The sequence below is a fragment of the Myotis yumanensis genome, unplaced genomic scaffold (assembly GCF_028538775.1).
Source record: "Myotis yumanensis isolate MYYU_CA2020_CCGP unplaced genomic scaffold, mMyoYum1.0.hap1 SCAF_1, whole genome shotgun sequence".
NCBI lineage: Eukaryota > Metazoa > Chordata > Mammalia > Chiroptera > Vespertilionidae > Myotis > Myotis yumanensis.
The window spans coordinates 6,883,607-6,900,809 of record NW_027223752.1 but is presented as its reverse complement, the minus strand read 5'-3'; the positions used below and the strand labels follow the sequence as shown (position 1 = coordinate 6,900,809).

The 17,203-nt window shown below is 48.2% G+C and overlaps 1 protein-coding gene and 1 non-coding gene across 4 annotated transcripts in view; one reads left to right on the top strand and one right to left on the bottom strand.

Annotated features, from left to right (window-relative positions):
* Positions 1-965: 965 nt before the first annotated feature.
* EML1 (EMAP like 1) overlaps positions 966-17,203 on the bottom strand; it is a 146,292-nt gene continuing 130,054 nt past the window's right edge. For all 3 annotated transcript variants that reach the window (XM_070412933.1, XM_070412923.1, XM_070412942.1), the window contains 10 exons: positions 16,722-16,876; positions 15,295-15,420; positions 14,660-14,791; positions 11,785-11,852; positions 10,520-10,608; positions 6,151-6,248; positions 5,968-6,055; positions 4,596-4,691; positions 3,020-3,150; positions 966-2,480 (listed from right to left, as the gene is read on the bottom strand). In XM_070412933.1, the coding sequence (XP_070269034.1) occupies positions 2,355-2,480; positions 3,020-3,150; positions 4,596-4,691; positions 5,968-6,055; positions 6,151-6,248; positions 10,520-10,608; positions 11,785-11,852; positions 14,660-14,791; positions 15,295-15,420; positions 16,722-16,876 (1,109 nt within the window). In that variant the 3' untranslated portion in view covers positions 966-2,354. The remainder of the gene's footprint in view (positions 2,481-3,019; positions 3,151-4,595; positions 4,692-5,967; positions 6,056-6,150; positions 6,249-10,519; positions 10,609-11,784; positions 11,853-14,659; positions 14,792-15,294; positions 15,421-16,721; positions 16,877-17,203) is intronic.
* LOC139001459 (small nucleolar RNA SNORD67) lies at positions 7,601-7,709 on the top strand. The gene has a single exon (XR_011470026.1). It is a non-coding gene; the product is annotated as a small nucleolar RNA SNORD67 (small nucleolar RNA).

Here is a 17,203-nt window from a genome sequence, read left to right as displayed (position 1 = left end):
CCTCCGTTCAGGTGTTGCCTCGGCCTGGGAAGGAGACACGGAGGAGGGAATGTGCCAGAACAGGGACAATCCTCTCCTTTTCCATCGCTGCAAACTGCATATCTGAAAATGCTTTCCTATCACCTGATGCCACGACCCCCAATGACTGATGTGAGGATGGGGCAACCTGGGGTGCCCCCAGCCCGGAGCTCTGGGATGCTGCCTGGCTCCTGCCCCAGTGGCCAGGGCCATTGCTTGTTATGCTAATGAGGGAGGGAGTGAATAATGAGTACCCACAAGGCTAATCCTGGTCTATTTAAAGAATTTCATTTAAATGCAGGCAAGTAGGAAGACAGCAATAATGGTTTACAATACCCCTTTTCTATTATTGAGCTTAAAAAATGGTGGAAGTATACAGAAATAAAAATAGATTTTTATAAGTAAACTAGAGGCCCGGTGCACAGATTCCTGCACTCGTGGGGTCCTCAGCCTGGCTTGTGGGGATTGGGCTAAAACTGTCTCTCCAACATCCCCCGAGGGGTCCCAGATTGCGAGAGGGTGCAGGCCAGGCTGAGGGACCCCACTGGTGCACAGATTCATACACTGGGCCTCTGACATTCCCCAATGGGTCTGGGGTGCAGGTGAAGCAGATTCGGGGCTGACAGTGCCCCAGCAGCAACCTAACCCACGGCCGATTCTGCGAGGAATCGGGCTCCCTCCTTTACCAGTTGGAGCGTCTGCCCCCTGGTGGTCATTGCATATCATAGCTACTGGTCAAATGGTTGGACAGTTCCTTAGGCTTTTATATATATAGATAATGGTTCCCGTTTCCTTCCCTGATATGGTTATTCCCTCAATTACTCATTTGAAAATGATTATTTTGTGAATCTGATGAATGTTTATATACCATATGCAAATTATAGCCCCCAGGTGAGTAAAATATCTATATATGAAACAGAATATAGTGTGAATCATAGCTAATTTTAAATATTTTAATTTATATACTTTCATGATTATAGGTCAATAAGAAATCCACTTTTCAGATTTTATTTCATTACAGAATATATTTGATAAGGATACATACAAACAGATTCACCTTTAACACATGTTCACTGGCGCCCTGTCCGCAGCAGCCGGGAGCTGTCTGTCATCACAACGCTTCGCAGTGTCGTGACCAATCGGCTGGCAGGACAGCCAGGGCTGAGTCCAGACAGCTCAACATTTACTTGCCTAGAACAAGTAAAAACCTTAATATTTGTTTTTAAAGTCTGCTTATTACTCTTCTATTTTAAAATCTGAGATACATTCCTCAATGTAAACAATACATTTCAGTCTACCTCACAATCGAAATGGATAAGGCCTTCTTGACAAATGGACGCCGCCTACGTTTTACTCATCAGAACGCAATCTCATGTCATCGCCAAGCGAGCCGGCCAGGCACAGAAGACAGGAAAGAAGCTGCCTTGCGTACCTGGCGGAGCCTCCCAGACTCCCTGCTGCAGGTTTGTGGTATCTTTCTGACTTGGTCTACTTGGTCTTAAAATACAAATATACAATGTCCATAAGCATAAAATAGTAAAGCCTAGCCTTACGTATTTATTTTGAATCCCTAAAATCCTATACAAGTACAATACCATATCATGCCAATTAATATACAGAGGAAGGTGGCCAAATGTCTCCACTCATGGGGCAGGTGGACGGGGACCACAGGGGGCGCCATTCACGAGGGTGTCAGGGCTGACTGCACTGGGCTCGGCGGGCAGTCTAGCTGCAACTCTGAAATGCCTGTATCCCCGGCTGAACTGTTAATCAACCCCCTTCCCACCCGCCTCCCAGAGGGAGAACTGAATGGAACCGTAGACAATGGAACCAAAGAAAGTCATAGCTGCATTTCCTGACTCAGCTGTGCAGTCGGTTCTTCCCTCTACTCAATCCGCGTGTCCCTTTAGGACCAATTAAGCAACAGTGATCGTGATTCAGTACCTCATTCTCATAAATCCCGGCCTCGCAGGCTCCATGGTGAGCGAGTCAAGCCTACGTACAGTATCTGAAGGCATTCTGTGACCGTTTCAAAGAGTTTATAGAAAAGGTAGGAAGGATATATCAGTTAACCTGTTGATGTCGCCGTGCTGTAAACCTTGGCTTTTTTTTTTTTTTTTTTTTTTACATTAAATATGTTTTATATATTGTACAACAGAGAAACCTGAACTGCTGATCCGACGTGGCGCTCACTGATCCACTACGCTAAGGTAACCGGTACAGGGAGTGGTTTTCCTGAGGTTTGTGAGAACTTTTCAAACAAAACAGAAATCACAGTGACCGAGTAACTGAGTCTGTGCCTCGGGGCCTGTGCTGCTCCCGGGTCCCCGCCGGCACTAAATGACCCGCCACTGCATGATGCTGGTGTCTTTGCCGCCCGTGGAGATGAGGTGGCTGTCATCACAGAGGAAGTCAACGTTGGTGACGTGACTGCTGTGCCCACTGTACACGTGGCTGGGGGCCTGGGAAGAAGACAGGAGGGAGCTCAACGCAAGGCGCACCATCTGGAGCCGACGGTGTGGGAATTCTGCGCGCGTTCCCGCATTCCTGCATCTCCCCTCACTGGGCTGTGTTCCTTTGCACCGTTGGCGGGACCCAGACACAACCACTGGGGGACAGACAGGGGCAAGGGACTGTCCTGGGTGGACACATTCAATCCCAGAGATGCCAGCGGTGGAGGGTGAGGCGTGTCCTGCGGAAGGAGGGTCAGGGAAGGGAAGAGCCAGGAGGGGCGAGCTGGGCAGAGGTGCTGGCTCAGCACAGCAGGGCTGCAGCAGAGGGGCTGTGGTGGAGGGGAGAGGATCCCCACATGAAGCCACAGAGGTAGCAGAGCCAGGTCTAAGGGCTTCCTGGAGGGCAGCGGGAGCCCCTGAAGTGCTCAAGGGCAGCGGTGACAGGGCCAGGTCTGCACCTGTGATGGGTGACATGCACTCATGGGCCTTTCTATGTAAGTGCCAAGCGCATCCCACGAGGGGTAAGGTTTGTGAAGACCGGTCCTTACCCTGAACTGCGAACAAGGGTAAGAGAAGAGGTGCACTTTGCCGAAGTCATCGCCCGTCGACAGGACTTTCTTCTCGTGGGCCCGACAGACGGCATTGATGTCGGTCCCGTCCGAGCCTTCGGGCCACACTCCTAAAACGAAGACCATAGACAGCATGGGAAATACCAGAAACACTGGCCTCTGCGTGGGGACTGCTTTAAACTCTCACCAGAGTAAAATCGCTCACGTCCCGAGCTTAGACCAGAGTCAAGAGAGCGCTCTGTCTGGTTCCGGCCTCTCCCTGTTCCCGTGAGCGGCTGACCCCTTTAAGGCTCAGCCCTGCTCTGTGGCAGGGCAGGAGCAACAACAGGCTTGCTGGGCTCCTACCTTTTGGGGCCCCTTCTTTTTTGCCCTTTTTTTGGGGGGGCTTCCTGACAAGACAGCACAAAGTGCGCCAGAAACCCTGCTTCTGGGCACAGCGCCTTTCTTTTGTCCCCACGTGTCTGATGGGAAGCTGACTAGTCCTCACGCAGGCAGTGTCCTAACTGTTCTTTTTTCCAGGCAACTCTTTAAATATTTTTTAAAATATTTTTTTATTGATTTTTTACAGAGAGGAAGGGAGAGGGATAGAGAGTTAGAAACACCGATGAGAAAGAAACATCGATCAGCTGCCTCCCGCACACCCCCTGTTGGGGATGTGCCCACACATGAGGTACATGCCTTTGACCGGAATCGAACCTGGGACCTTTCAGTCTGTAGGCTGACACTCTATCCACTGAGCCAAACCAGTTAGGGCCAGGCAACTCTTTATATGTGAAAGTTTCTCCCAAGAACTTTTTAACCCTGAGTCTGAGTGTGCCTTTCAGACATTTCCTGGGGTCAGCTCTTCGTGGCTGCTGCTTGCTGACACCGGGCAGGTGTCGTGTCTGCCTGCCGTGGGCCGGGGGAGGCAGCAGCTCTGGCTCTGGTGGGCTGGAAGCCTGGTCTGGGTGGTGTTTCCTGACCATTGCTCCAGGAAACCCCTTTGGTCCCAGTCACTTCGGCTCTGAGAGAGCTGTGTGTGCATTAGTTTCTCAGCTGGAAGTTCCGCAGTAAACCCGGGGATCCTTGCTTTTAATACCAGAAAATGGTAAAATGCCAGCTCTAAGGAGATTTGTGAAATTCTCACCAAATGACTGACCTATAGTCTTGCAGAAAGAGGTTATAAATACTGCTTTTTTCCCTACTATATTGTGGCAATTTAATTTAGATCATTTAGGAATATATTCCTAATCTGAACTTATAAGTGAAAATTCGAGTTTAAGGACCAAGAAGGTAGAGTAATAACTAACAAAGGACGAGTGAATTGACTGAGTGCCGTCTGCTCATCTACCCAGGAACTCGGGCACAACCTTCACACACAGGGAAAGGGTGGACACCATGTCCTGGCTCCTCTCGCCCGGCCTTCCCGGAGCTGCAGGGACTGGGTCCTGCGGCCTCACAGAGCGGCTCAGCATGCTGACGAAACTGGCGACTCCGAGCCTTCCTGACGGTTAGGGGAGTATTCTGAAAGTGGACACACTTACATCTGAACCGCGTGAAAGCTGCGGAAACTTACCAAAGACGTGGAATCCCAAAGTGCAGGTGTATGTAGCCCACTCGATGTCTCTTGTCGTTTCCACACTGACGACTTGCTTGCATGCGGAGGGAACCCCTGGCAAAAGCAAACGCAGGTGTGGTGACACCTGAGCAAAAGCCCCCTCTCCTTCTGGGGTGAGGCAGGGCCCTCAGGAAAGGGACCAGATCCACCTCCCAGCCCAGGGGAATCGCACTCCTGGCCGGCACTGAGCCCAGCCCGGGGCCTGTGAGGGGCCCACCTCTTCCTCGCTGTCTTCCCACCTCCCTCCCTGGGTCTGTTTCCCCCAGTCTGGCTTCTCCTCTCTTTGACCATCCTCTGGCTCCTAGGCCTTCACCTGCTCCTGTGCCCCCTGGAGCCCTGAACACAACTTGAGCTCCCTATCTCTCCCCCTCCCCACATACAAGCGCGCACACACACACACCCCAATCCCTTTAACTCCAAGCTTATGAAAACCAGTCGACCAAGTACCTATGGCCTCCCAGGTGACTGGTTTGTTCCCCAAATGAGCTCTTACCAGTGAAGTGTGAGACTGTGTCTGAGAAGAGTAGACCCAGGGCCTGTCCCTGAAAACCTTTCCCCGTTTCTGCCCTGCACAAGGCAGGACCTTGGAGAGGGCGGAGGGCTGCCCCTGGCTGCCTGCCCTGCTGGAGGGGGCACTGTCCTGGCCCAGGTATCTTCTCCTTCCCTCCACCTCCAGCTGCCCTGCCTGTCCGGGCTCTTCAACAACTGGGTGATCACCCCCCTTCCCCTCCCCCCGCTGGCCTTGACGCCTATGGCCTCGTGTCTGGGCCCCGATTTCCTTGTCTACAAAAGGGGATGAGCCTGAAAGTGCTGCGGCTCATGGAGGAGATGGAGGTCAGAGCAGCACACTTTTTAGTGCCCCCTTGTGTTTAGCCAGAGCTGGGCATGCGGCAGGTGCTTGGCAAGTGTTCGCAGAAGCAGAGCACGGCATGCACCATGTGCTCAGTAAGTGCCAGCCATTATGACCCTCACCACTCCCAGGTCCTGCCTGGGCACAGACACTGGCCAGAGGGGTTGGGAGAGGAGGAGGGGTCCCAGGGGGCTGCTGTCACCCAGGTGGGAGAGCCTTCATGGTCTGCCTCTGCCACAGCTGCCCCCTCCGGCTTCTCTCTGCAGAGCCTGGCCTTCTCCTTCCCGGGGCCCTTATCTTCTCGAGAGGACTGTGGTCGGCCCGGTCTCAGGCGTCTCAGTATTGGGAAGGACTTGCGAGGGGCCCAGCCCACCTTCTGTTTCACAGAGGACAGAGCCGAGGCCCGAGGTGTAGGGGAAGCGGGTTTGGCAGGAGGCCAGCATTGATCTCAGAGGAAACGTAACCCTGGGTGCTACTCACAGTAAAGGATTTCGTAGTCTCCAGAATTTGACACGAGGAACTGTGAGTTTACAGACCAGTCTAGGTGAGTAATGAAGCTGGAATGACCCTGCGAGAAACACAGCCTATGAGGTTCCCTTGTCTGATGAGCTCCTGACCAACAGTAATGACCCCCGACACGGGCATGAGAAATCGCGGGCTTACCGAGCATTTGCCAACTCGCGTGTACTTCCGCCCATTGTCACTGACTCCGTAGATATAGATACAGTTGTCATGGGAGCCTATTGCTAAGAAATTCCCGTCTACAAAGATATGGCAGATTATAATTCAATTATTAAAAATAAACACTTGATCAATTATAAGGGGTAATGCTAGGTGCCATCACAGATTTAGAAAACAGCCAGATTAATGAGTTATTTCAAAAAGAAAATGTGCACTTGAATGACTCCTCTCCCACTTCTAGAACTACCTTTTGGAAATCGCACCTGGCCAGTTCCTCTCCTTATAACACCCTTTTCCGGCTCAGAAGCGGAGGGGGAGGGACTGAGGCTCAGTTTATAAGTGGGGCCACAAGGCCCTCCAGGATGTAACCACTCACTGCTCACTGAGCTGCAGGTTCTCTTAGGCCTCTAAACACATCATCCCCCTGAGGCAGACCCAGCCAGGAAGGCCCTTCCCGCCTCATCTCTGTGCACACTGCCCCCCTCTGCCTGATTATTGAAAAGATAAGCAAAGTTGACAAATCTGTAACTAGGTTGACCAAGAAAAAAAGGAGAGAAAAAAGTTACCAGATTCAAGAATGAAAGAAGAGACTTCACTACCAACTTCAGAAAAATGAAAAAGGATTAAAAACCAATGTTATGAACAACTTTATGCCAATAAATTAGACAACTTAGATGTAATGGAAAAATCACCAAAACTGACTTAAGAAAAAACAAAACATTTGAATAGATTTATAAGAAGCTGAGAAATTGAATTAGAAATTAAAAACCTTCCTACAAAGAAAAGCCCTGATAGCTCACTGAATTCACATGAATTCTATCAAATATTTAATAAAGAAATAACATCAAACCTTTATAAACTCTTTCAGAAAATGAACAAAGAAGAAACATTTTCCAAGTTTCCCTATAGGCCAATAGCAGTCTCATAACGAAGCCAGACAAAACCATCACCAGATAACTTCAGACCAATATCCTTCATAAACATGGATGTAAAAATCCTTAACAGAAGATTAAACAGAATCCAGCAAAATATAAAAAGGATTAGATACCATGACCACGTGAGATTTATCCCAGGAATGCAAAGATGGCTTAACATCTGAAATTAATGTAATGCACCATATTAATAAAATGACAAAAACTACATGATCATCTTGATAGATACAGAAAAATCATTTGGTAAATTCTAACACCCATTCATAATAAAAACCAACCAGATTGGGAATGGAAGGGAACTTCCTCATGATATTTAACAATAAATGACTGTTTCACCCTAAGACTGGGAGCAAGGCTAGGACCCATTTTACCATTTCTGTTCATCATCACATTGGAGGTTCTAGCAAATGCAATAAGGAAAACAATAAAGGCACCCAGATTAAAAAAGATGAGTAAAACTGTCGTTGTTTGCAGATGACATGCTCCCGTATGAAGAAAATCCCGAGAGTGATGAGTTGCACACTGGTGGAGCCAAGTATCAGGTGATACAGGCACTACTCAGTACCACCCTGGTGACAAAATCAAGTGCACAGGAAAAAAAAAATCCCAAGAATTTTACACACAAAGAAACCTACTAAAACTAATAAGAGTTTAGAAAGGTCACAGATATAAGATCCATGTGCAAAAAAAATTTATTTCTCTGTACTAGCAAACTACACTTTGAAAACAAAAGAAAAAACAACTTCATTCACAATGGCATAAAAAGCAACTTGGGAACAAATTTGACAACAGAAGTATAAGACTTGTGCACTGAGAACTGTAAAACATTGCTGATAAAAATTGAAGATCTAAATAAATGGAGAGACATTCTAAGTTCGAGGATTATAAGACTCAATCTTGTAAAGATAGCAATTCTCCCCATATTGATCTATAACAGCGGTTCTCAACCTGTGGGTCGTGACCCCTTTGGCGGTCGAACGACCCTTTCACAGGAGTCGCCTAAGACCATCCTGCATAGCAGATATTTACATTATGATTCATAACAGTAGCAACATTACAGTTATGAAGTAGCAACGAAAATAATTTTATGGTTGGGTCACAACATGAGGAGCTGTATTTAAAGGGCCAGAAGGTTGAGAACCACTGATCTATAAGTTCAACATATTACAATCCCGGTAGATTTTAAAATTAGAACTTGACAAGTTGATTCTAAAATTTACATAGACATGATAAGGACCTAAAATAAGTAAAACAATTTTGAAAAAGAACAGAATTGGAATAATTACACTATTCAATTTTAAAAATTACTGCAAAAGTACAATAATCAAAATTGTGTGGTATTGGTATATGGATAGATATATAAATGAATGAATAGAACTGAGAATCTTGAAATTAACCTTTATATTTATTGCTAATGGATTTTCTGTTGTTGTTGTTAATCCTCACCTGAGGATATTTTCCATTGTTTTTTAGAGAGAGTGGAAGGGAGGGAGAGAGACACAGAGAGAGAAACATCGATGTGAGAGAGACACATCAATTAGGTGCCTCCCACATGGGATCGAGCCAGCAACCCGAATATGTGCCCTTGACCAGAATTGAACCCAGGACTCTTCAGTCTGCGGGCTGACACTCTATCCACTGAGCCAAATCGGCTAGGGCATGTTAATGGACTTTTGACAAAAGTGTCAAGATAATCCAATAGGGATAGAATTGTATTTTCCACAAATGGTGCTGGGACAACTGAATATCTTCATGCAGAATAAATAAACTTAGACTTACCTCTCACCATACACAAGCATTAACTCAAAAATGGATCATAGACCTACATATAATGGCTAAAACAATAACCTTTCTAAAAGTAAGCATAGGAGAAAATCTTTGTGACTTTTGACTATGACACCATAAGCAAGATCCATAAAAGAATAAAATGGATAAACTGGACTTCATCAAAATTAAAGCATCTGCTTTTTTAGACCCCATTAAGAAAATGAAAAGACAAGCCATACACTGAGAGAAAACATTTGCAAATCATATAGCTGATAAAGAACTCACAGAATATAGAAAGAGTTCTTACAACTCAGTAGTAAGATAAGCAACCCAATTAAAAATGGGCAAAATATTTGGGTAGAGAGTTCATCAAAGAAGATACAGAAATGACTGGTAGATACATGAAGAGATGCTTAACCTCTCCGACAGTCTTTATGGAAATGTAACTTAAAACCACCTGAGAAACCACTACACCTCTATGACGAGGGCTCTACTGAAAAAGACAGACTATGGCAGGTGTTGGTGAGGATGTGGAGAAACTAGACCCCTGACACAGTGTTGGTGGGACTGTAAAGTGGGGCAGCCACTTTGGGAAGCATTTTCATCAGATGTTAAACATAAATTCACCCTATGATCCACCAATTCCACTCCTAGGAATTCACCTGAGATAAATGAAAACAATTGTCTACAAAAAGTACATATCATAACTGTTCATAGCAGCGTTACTCCTAATAACCAAAACACAGAAACAATCCTAGTGTCTGTTAACTGATAAATGGATAAAGAAAATGTGGTATATCCACAAAATAGAATACCATCCAGTAATTAAAAAGGGACATATAGGGGGGATAAATGGTGATGGAAGGAGACTTGACTTGGAGTGGTGAACACACACTACAATATATAGCTGATGTATTATAGGATTGTACACCTGAAACCCATAATTTTATTAACCAATGCCACCCCCAAAATTCAATTAAAAAAAGAATAAAGTACGGATACATACACAGTAACATAAATTAATCTCAAAAACATTATTCTAAAAACAAGAAGCCGATGTAACAGGCTACATGTTGTCTGATTCCACTGATATGAAATGTCCAGAACAGGCCATTCGCAGATCAGCACAGCGCATTAGATCAGCCAGAACTGGGGGTGGAGGCGGAGATTAATTGCTAACAGGCAGGAAGGGGACTTTTTGGGGGTGCTGAGAAGGTTCAAAAATTGGACTGTGGTGATGGCTGCACAACTCTACTAATTCACTAAGAATCAATTGAGTTATACGTTTATAATGGGTAAATTGTCATATGTAAATTATACTTCAATAAAGCTGCTAAAAAAGAGTCCTCACTTTTCTGAGACACAGCGATACTAACGGAAGAAAGGATAAGATGTCTGTGAACTGCTTCAAAATGACATGGGGGCAGCGGGGCTCTAATAAAGCACATGAACGAGACTGGCTGAGAGTCCGTAGTGCTGCAGCAGTGACGGATACACGGGGGCTCATGCTCTTCTGTCCAGTTTTGTTTGTTTAAAAATTTCCATAATAAAGAGTTAGACAACAACACAAGCATAGTGACCATTCTGGGGAGGCGTGTGAAACTTCCTGTAAAGACATCTGCACAGAACCTCCCGGGGCGGCGCGCGCTCACCTGGCGAGTACCGCATGACGGACAGCTGCTCGTTCCCATCCGTGTGCACGGTGACCAAGTCTTTTGTTTCTGTGTCAAACACAAACCACCTGTTGCCAGCAGGAGAAAAGTACAATACGTGGTTTAGTGGGAAGTGAAGCAAGACTATTACAATAACAGTCAGACTATTAGAAACTTTAACCTAAGGGCTTAATACGTCCTCTGTATTACTTAGCAAGAACACCACTCCCAGCTTCCATGTACAGAAAAGGTCCTACTTGCGAGCACACCCTACCATGGAGCACACCCTGCCACCAGGAATGATTGGTTACCGAGGCTATGACGGCTTCCTTAGGTCTGAGTTTTGTCACTTCCATGTAAAAGGAGGGGCAGCTCTGGGCAGAGAAGTGGGACCAACACCTAACTCGGGGCTGTGGCCACAGGAAGTGGCAAAGGGACCCCCTGCATGGCCCCACCGCAGGGTGAAGCAGAACAGGTGCCAGAGGTGGGGCTGGGACACCCTCAGGGGTGGTGATGTGCCCAACTGCGTGGAGTGTCTGACCTCTGGGAATGCTGGTGTGTAACCAGCCGGTGAAAGAAACGATGGAGGGAACGGAAGAGCGAGCAGAGGGCTGGTGTCTGAGGTTAACCCCTCTGGGCTGTTCCCTCAGCTGTCAGGGCCCAGAACCACCGTGCAGACCCAGGGCTAAGTCAGTGCAGGCTGTAACAGATGCAGAAATGGTTCGAATCCCTAATGAGAACACGGCGCTCGGCAAATGTCCAACAGCGGATGACCCACTCTCCAAGTGGAGAGACGGGAGCTCCAGCACCGATCTGCTGCCTGGCCTTCGCAGGCACATGGTCAGTAAGTGTGAGCTGAGTCTAAATCTGAGGCTCGGGATCGGGGCGGTTTCTAAAATTCTGAAAGGGCAGCAAGAAAAAGCATTTTAAATTCTCAGTGCTGTGAAATGCTTCCTGGCCCGATTCCAAATTGAGGTTCCTCCCACCACGGGCAGCAGAGGGCTCGAGGAGCAACTCATCCTGTGAAACTGGATACAAGGGTGTGTGTGTGCGTGCGTGCGTGTGTACATGTGCACGTGTGTGCATGTGCCTGTGTGTGCTCCTCCAGGAGGGGGCCACAGCTTCCCCCCGCTTTCCCCAGGGCCAAAACGTGAAGGACCCTGTCTTCATTTCCCTTTGGGGTTCTGGCCTCACTTGGTAAGTCACCAGAGGCTGGGGAAACACACTCCCTGAACCGTGAGCACAGCGCGCTGCTGTGGACTTACCTCCCGGTCAGTGTTCCAACTGCAACCACAGACCCTGAAGGATGAAAACCAGAAGACTGAGCTGGATCCTAAAATATTTTAAAGGAAGTGTAAATTGATGGCCAGACAGCACGGTAGCATAAAAACACAGCACAGCCCTAGTCCCTCAGGGCCGTGTGGCCCCGTTTTAAATCTCTTTCTCCAGGGAGGAAACGGGGACTTTCCCTTTCTGTCTCACACCCTTTCACAGCTACAGTAGTCAGGTGGCAGGCAGGAAGTGTGCGCCCGTCCTCTAAGTCCTGGGAGCCGGCACAGGTGACCCCAGGCCGAGGGGTGAGCGCCATCTGTTGGGACGCATGCCCACTGCACCTGTGCCGTTAGGTGGACTCTGGTTGAGTGTGGGGCAGCCTGGAGCCCTGGAAGGATCAGAGATGAGCAAGGCCCGTTCCCATTTGGGTCTGGGGGTACACACACGTGTTCAATGCTAACTGATACAAGATGGAACGTGGTGGATGACAAGCTGTGGGGTCCCAGGAGCCGGGAGTCAGAGGAGTTAGACAGGGAGGCTGGGCGGAGGCTGGGTGGAGGCAGACGGCCTGACTCCACCTTCTGCCACAGGAAGACCCATCGGTGGTGAATGTGGAAGTAGACACACCAGTATTTTGGGGGATCAAGGGGACAGTAACGTGATAAAAAAGGTGGAAGCAATGTAGTTTGGGGCCCAGCTGAGAAACGGCAGTGGGTTTACAATGCCGAGTTCACGGGGTGGGGGACGGGGAAGCGTGCGGTGACACTGGGAATGGGGCTGCGTTGCTATGCTAAGGACTGTGGTCACTAGGAAATAGCACAGTGAGTGGTCTTTTTCTTCCAGGAGAAAGAGTGCAGGATGGAATCTGTGACAGACAGAGGGTCACCTGGCAGGGTGTTTAGGACACACTGAAGTGAGAAGAGGTTAATCCCGGGAAGACAAGGAAAGAGCAGCAAGGGAAACGGAATTAGGAGAAGGAGAAACTTCTGGATAAACTAAGAAGATGCGACCAGAAGCTCTTCCGGTATTGATTCTGTTATTGCGACGCTTTTTCCAAAGTGGGAGCTATAGTGAAGCTCAGGCCGCCACGGTCACACAGACAGAGGTCACGGCCACTTGACGCTCCAGCATATCATTCGTGAGATGAAGGCACTGAGGTTCAGGGAGGTCTTGTCCAGGTCACATGGCCAGAGGAGAAAGGCGGCAGGACTTAACTCTGGATGTTTCTGGCGTCCGGGTCAGTCCCCACCCTTATGCAGGCGGAGGGAGCTTACAGCCTGGTGCAGGAGCGGGCGTGTGCCCGGGTTGCTTCAGCAGGGCTCTGTGCTGGCAGAGACCTCAGGGACCGCCGCCCTCCCGCACCGCCACTGTCCCTGCTGTGCCGGTAGTTGCTGTCAGGTCGGCACAAACCCCTCATGTATTTTTCTTTTTTTTTTTTTTTAAATATAGTTTATTGATTTTTTACAGAGAGGAAGGGAGAGAGATAGAGAGTTAGAAACATCGATGACAGAGAAACATCGATCAGCTGCCTCCTGCACATCTCCTACTGGGGATGTGCCCGCAACCCAGGTACATGCCTTTGACCGGAATCGAACCTGGGACCTTTCCGTCCGCAGGCCGACGCTCTATCCACTGAGCCAAACCGGTTTCGGTGCCTCATGTATTTTTCATACATGAAGCCCCTCCGTGGGGACAGGTACAAGGCACGACCTCCTGTAGCCATGCCCTGCCACCTCGGGCCACCCCTCAGGCTCTGGCATCCCATGATCTGCTCTCCCAGCGACCTGACCTTCTCTGAAAGCAAAAAGCAGGCGGCTGAGACTCAGATCCGGCGTGCTGGGGCATGCTGGCAACTGTGCGGGCTGCAGGGCGTGTGGGTCACAGAGGAGCCCCCTAACACGGGGCCCTGCAGGATGTGCTCCTGGCCCACAGCAGTGGGAGCAGTGGAAGACCCTGGGTTTGGGAATCGGGCTGAGCTGGGTGAACACTGACTGTCACCAATTCAATGACCTTGGCAAGCGATGTGACGCCTCTAAGCCTCAGTGTCCGAATCAACAAGAGCAGGGTACAAAGACTTCAACTGGCAGGGCTGCACCAGGTTCGTTAATGCACCCATGGTGCTCGGTATGCAAACAGCGCTCAATACGTGCAGTCATGGCTGCCTTACGCGTAGGAGGACGGTTCAGCGCTGTGCTATGTGAACTGAGGCCTTTCATAAAAATCACAGAGATGCGGACTTTAAAACGAAAGCTTTGCCGTTATCATTGTGTTGTAGAGAGAAACTGTACGCTTTTAGAACAGTTTATAATTCTCATTCCAAAGGTACATTGTGAACAGAATGCAGGCTCAAACAAGGGCTTCTCAGCTCTAAGCCAGTGGACGGGCGCAGTCAGGAAACCCAACCACCGACTCAGAGGGACTGACTTGCTGTCAAAAAGTTCAGCAGTGCCTGGCTGGTGCAGCTCAGTGGTTGAACGTCAACCTATAAACCAGGAGGTCACGGTTAGATTCCTGGTCAGGGCACATGCCTGGGTTGCAGGCTCCATCCCCAGTGTGGGGCATGCAGGAAGCAGCTAATCAATGATTCTCTCTCATCACTGATGTTTCTCTCTTTCTCTCCTTCTCCCTTCCTCCCTGAAATCAATAAAAATATATTAAAAAAAGAAAAATGTTTGACAGCAACCTTCACAATTACACAGGTGAGACCACTCAGGAACGCTTAAAGCAACACAATTCAAATCGAAGGAGATAAATTAAGTGACATTTGCATCGGGACAATTTAACATCTATCAATTTCATGCAAATAAATAAATGAACATGTTCCAGATGAATTTCTACAAGGAAAATGGATGTAACGTGCACACCTACCTCTATTATCCTGTCCCAGACGGGCCGGTGACCGACGGCGTCCCAGAGAGTGGCATGTCTGTCGTGCCCACAGGTCAGGAACTGGGGCTTTGAGGCGTGGATGGCCAGTCCCCAGAGCTCGTCAGTGTGACCCTAAAGAGCCAAGGCAAATGCACGCTCTCTGAAACACTACAACCAGCACTCGGGAGCTTTCCTTTTCATTCTTTTTTAAAATATATTTTTATTGATTTCAGAGAGGAAGGAAGAGGGAGAGACAGAAACATCAGTTGATGAAAGAGAATTATCGATTCTCTTGCACTCCCCACACTTGTGATCGAACCCACAACCCGGGCATGTCCCCTGACTGGGAATTGAACCGTGACCTTCTGGTTCATAGGTTGACTCTCAACCACTGAGCCACGCCGCTGGGCCCGGGAGCTTTCAAGGATTACAAACTAGGCTTGCTGCATGGTTTACAGTTAATCTCATCAGAGTGTCTTCCTCCCCCACCTCAGTCAGGACAGCCAGTGGGAACTCCTGCAGCGCAGACAGGCTGTGCTCATATAAAACACAGCAGTAGCCCCCTCTGTATGGTGCTTTATCAGCTTCTAACATTCTGTAACAGGGATGTGTGGGGTGGGCCTGCTGGGACGCACCTGAGTGATGGCCGAGAAGTCCCCTGACAGCGTGCCCTGCAGGACAAAGTTCCTGGTGGTGCCTATCAAGATCACGTCGCCTTTCCCCTCGGCCACCGTCCGTATCGGACCAAACTGTTCTGGAATCTGCATTGAAAAGAGAAGATGGAAGGCGACATTAAAAATACTTGCTTATATACCATGACGACAGCTCCTGTCACAGTCACACACACACACACACACACACACACACACACACACACACACAGAGCTATACACGGAGAGACAGGGAAAGGTCCACAATCAAATGGCTGAGTGAATGATCAAAATCCCAAATCTTACTTTTAAACTCTGAACATTTTATATTCCTTAAAAAACCCAGCAAGAGTAAAACTGTTAAAAAAATAAAGAGTAAAGCATTTTTTGCCTGGCTGATGTAGCTCAGTGGTTGAGTGTCAACCTATGAACCCAGGAGGTCACAGTTTGATTCCTGGCCAGGGCACATGCTGGGTTCTGGGCTCCATCCCCAGTAGAAGGCATACAGGGATGTGTGTCTCTCTCACATTGATGTTTCTTTCTATCTCTCTCCTCTCTCTCTCTCTCTCTCTCTCTCCCCCCTTCTATCCCCTTCTATTCTCTCTAGAAAAACAACAACACACAACTCCGTGAAAGGGAAAGTGATTTCCAAGTTCAGATGAAAGCCTTCCTTTGTTAAGAGCAATAATCAGAAAGCCAAGTTCTTCTACAGCCAAAGCACGGTGCGGTGCTCTCTGATGGAACTCGGGCTACAGGGTGTAACGAGTGTGAGAACCTGCTTTCTAGGTAGGAAATGCGCTCAGCGTGCCCACTCTCCGGTGGGGAGAAAGACCATCGACTGTCAGACTGATGCGCTATCCGTCTGCTCATAATTTCCTGGGGCCTGGGGGCGAGTATGGAGGGAATATTGGATTTCTCGCCTCTGGCTCCTGCCATCTGCAGGCTGTTAACCAGGTAAAAGGAAGTGAAAGAGATAGCCAAGGACTCAGAGCTCACGAGAGAACATGCTGGCACTCAGCCAGGTGCAAAGTAGATACTCAATAAACATGAGCTCAAAGCAATAATGTCTCCAAAGCAACACCCTGGAGATTACAGTGAATGAAAGGAGAGAGATTTTAATGGTAAGTAAGAACGTAGACAATATTCCCTTGGAAAAGTGAGCTTGGTTCTATTATAAAAATATTCTATATGTGAAATATGTTACCACCTCAGATTTTATACATCGAATTCCATGTTAATAGTTGTACTTACACTGCCTCCAGGATTTTAATAAAATACTACACTACTTAATAAAATTTTATCTAAACAACTTTCAAAACTGTAGGCTAAAGATTTCAAACCAACAAGGAAACTGGTTAGGACAACAGTTGAAGGTTCAAAACGGATGTCAATAGTACTGCTTGCTGTCTTACCTCAGTTTTATGAAGTTTCTGATAGTTTCCATTCCAAGAAATGAGCTTCCGGTCCTTCCCGCCTCCCGACACCAGGGTGCCGTCCCTTAACATACAAAGTGCAAAAATACCACCCTCGTGGGCCCCTTGAATGGCATAGCTTATTCGATTCGTACCTAGACACACCAAGAAAACCATCCTTAGTCCCTTGCGAAGAGGCTCACCTCTGCCCGTCGCTTCCACTCTTGTTTTAAAGTTGACATTGTCGGTTAGAACATCACTGACGTGTAAATCTAGCTATAAAGGGTCTGATCTGCAGACGTGCACAGAGCACCAGGCAGGCACGGGCAGGATTACTGTACAGTTAAGGAAACTTGCTGATGGGAAGGCAGTGTGACGAGAACCCAGGGACCCGAGCTCAGAACGGGGACTCGAGTCTGGGGACCTGTGTCTCTGGCCAAGCGACTTACCTGCCCTACCTCAGTTTCCCCTCTGCTTTTCCC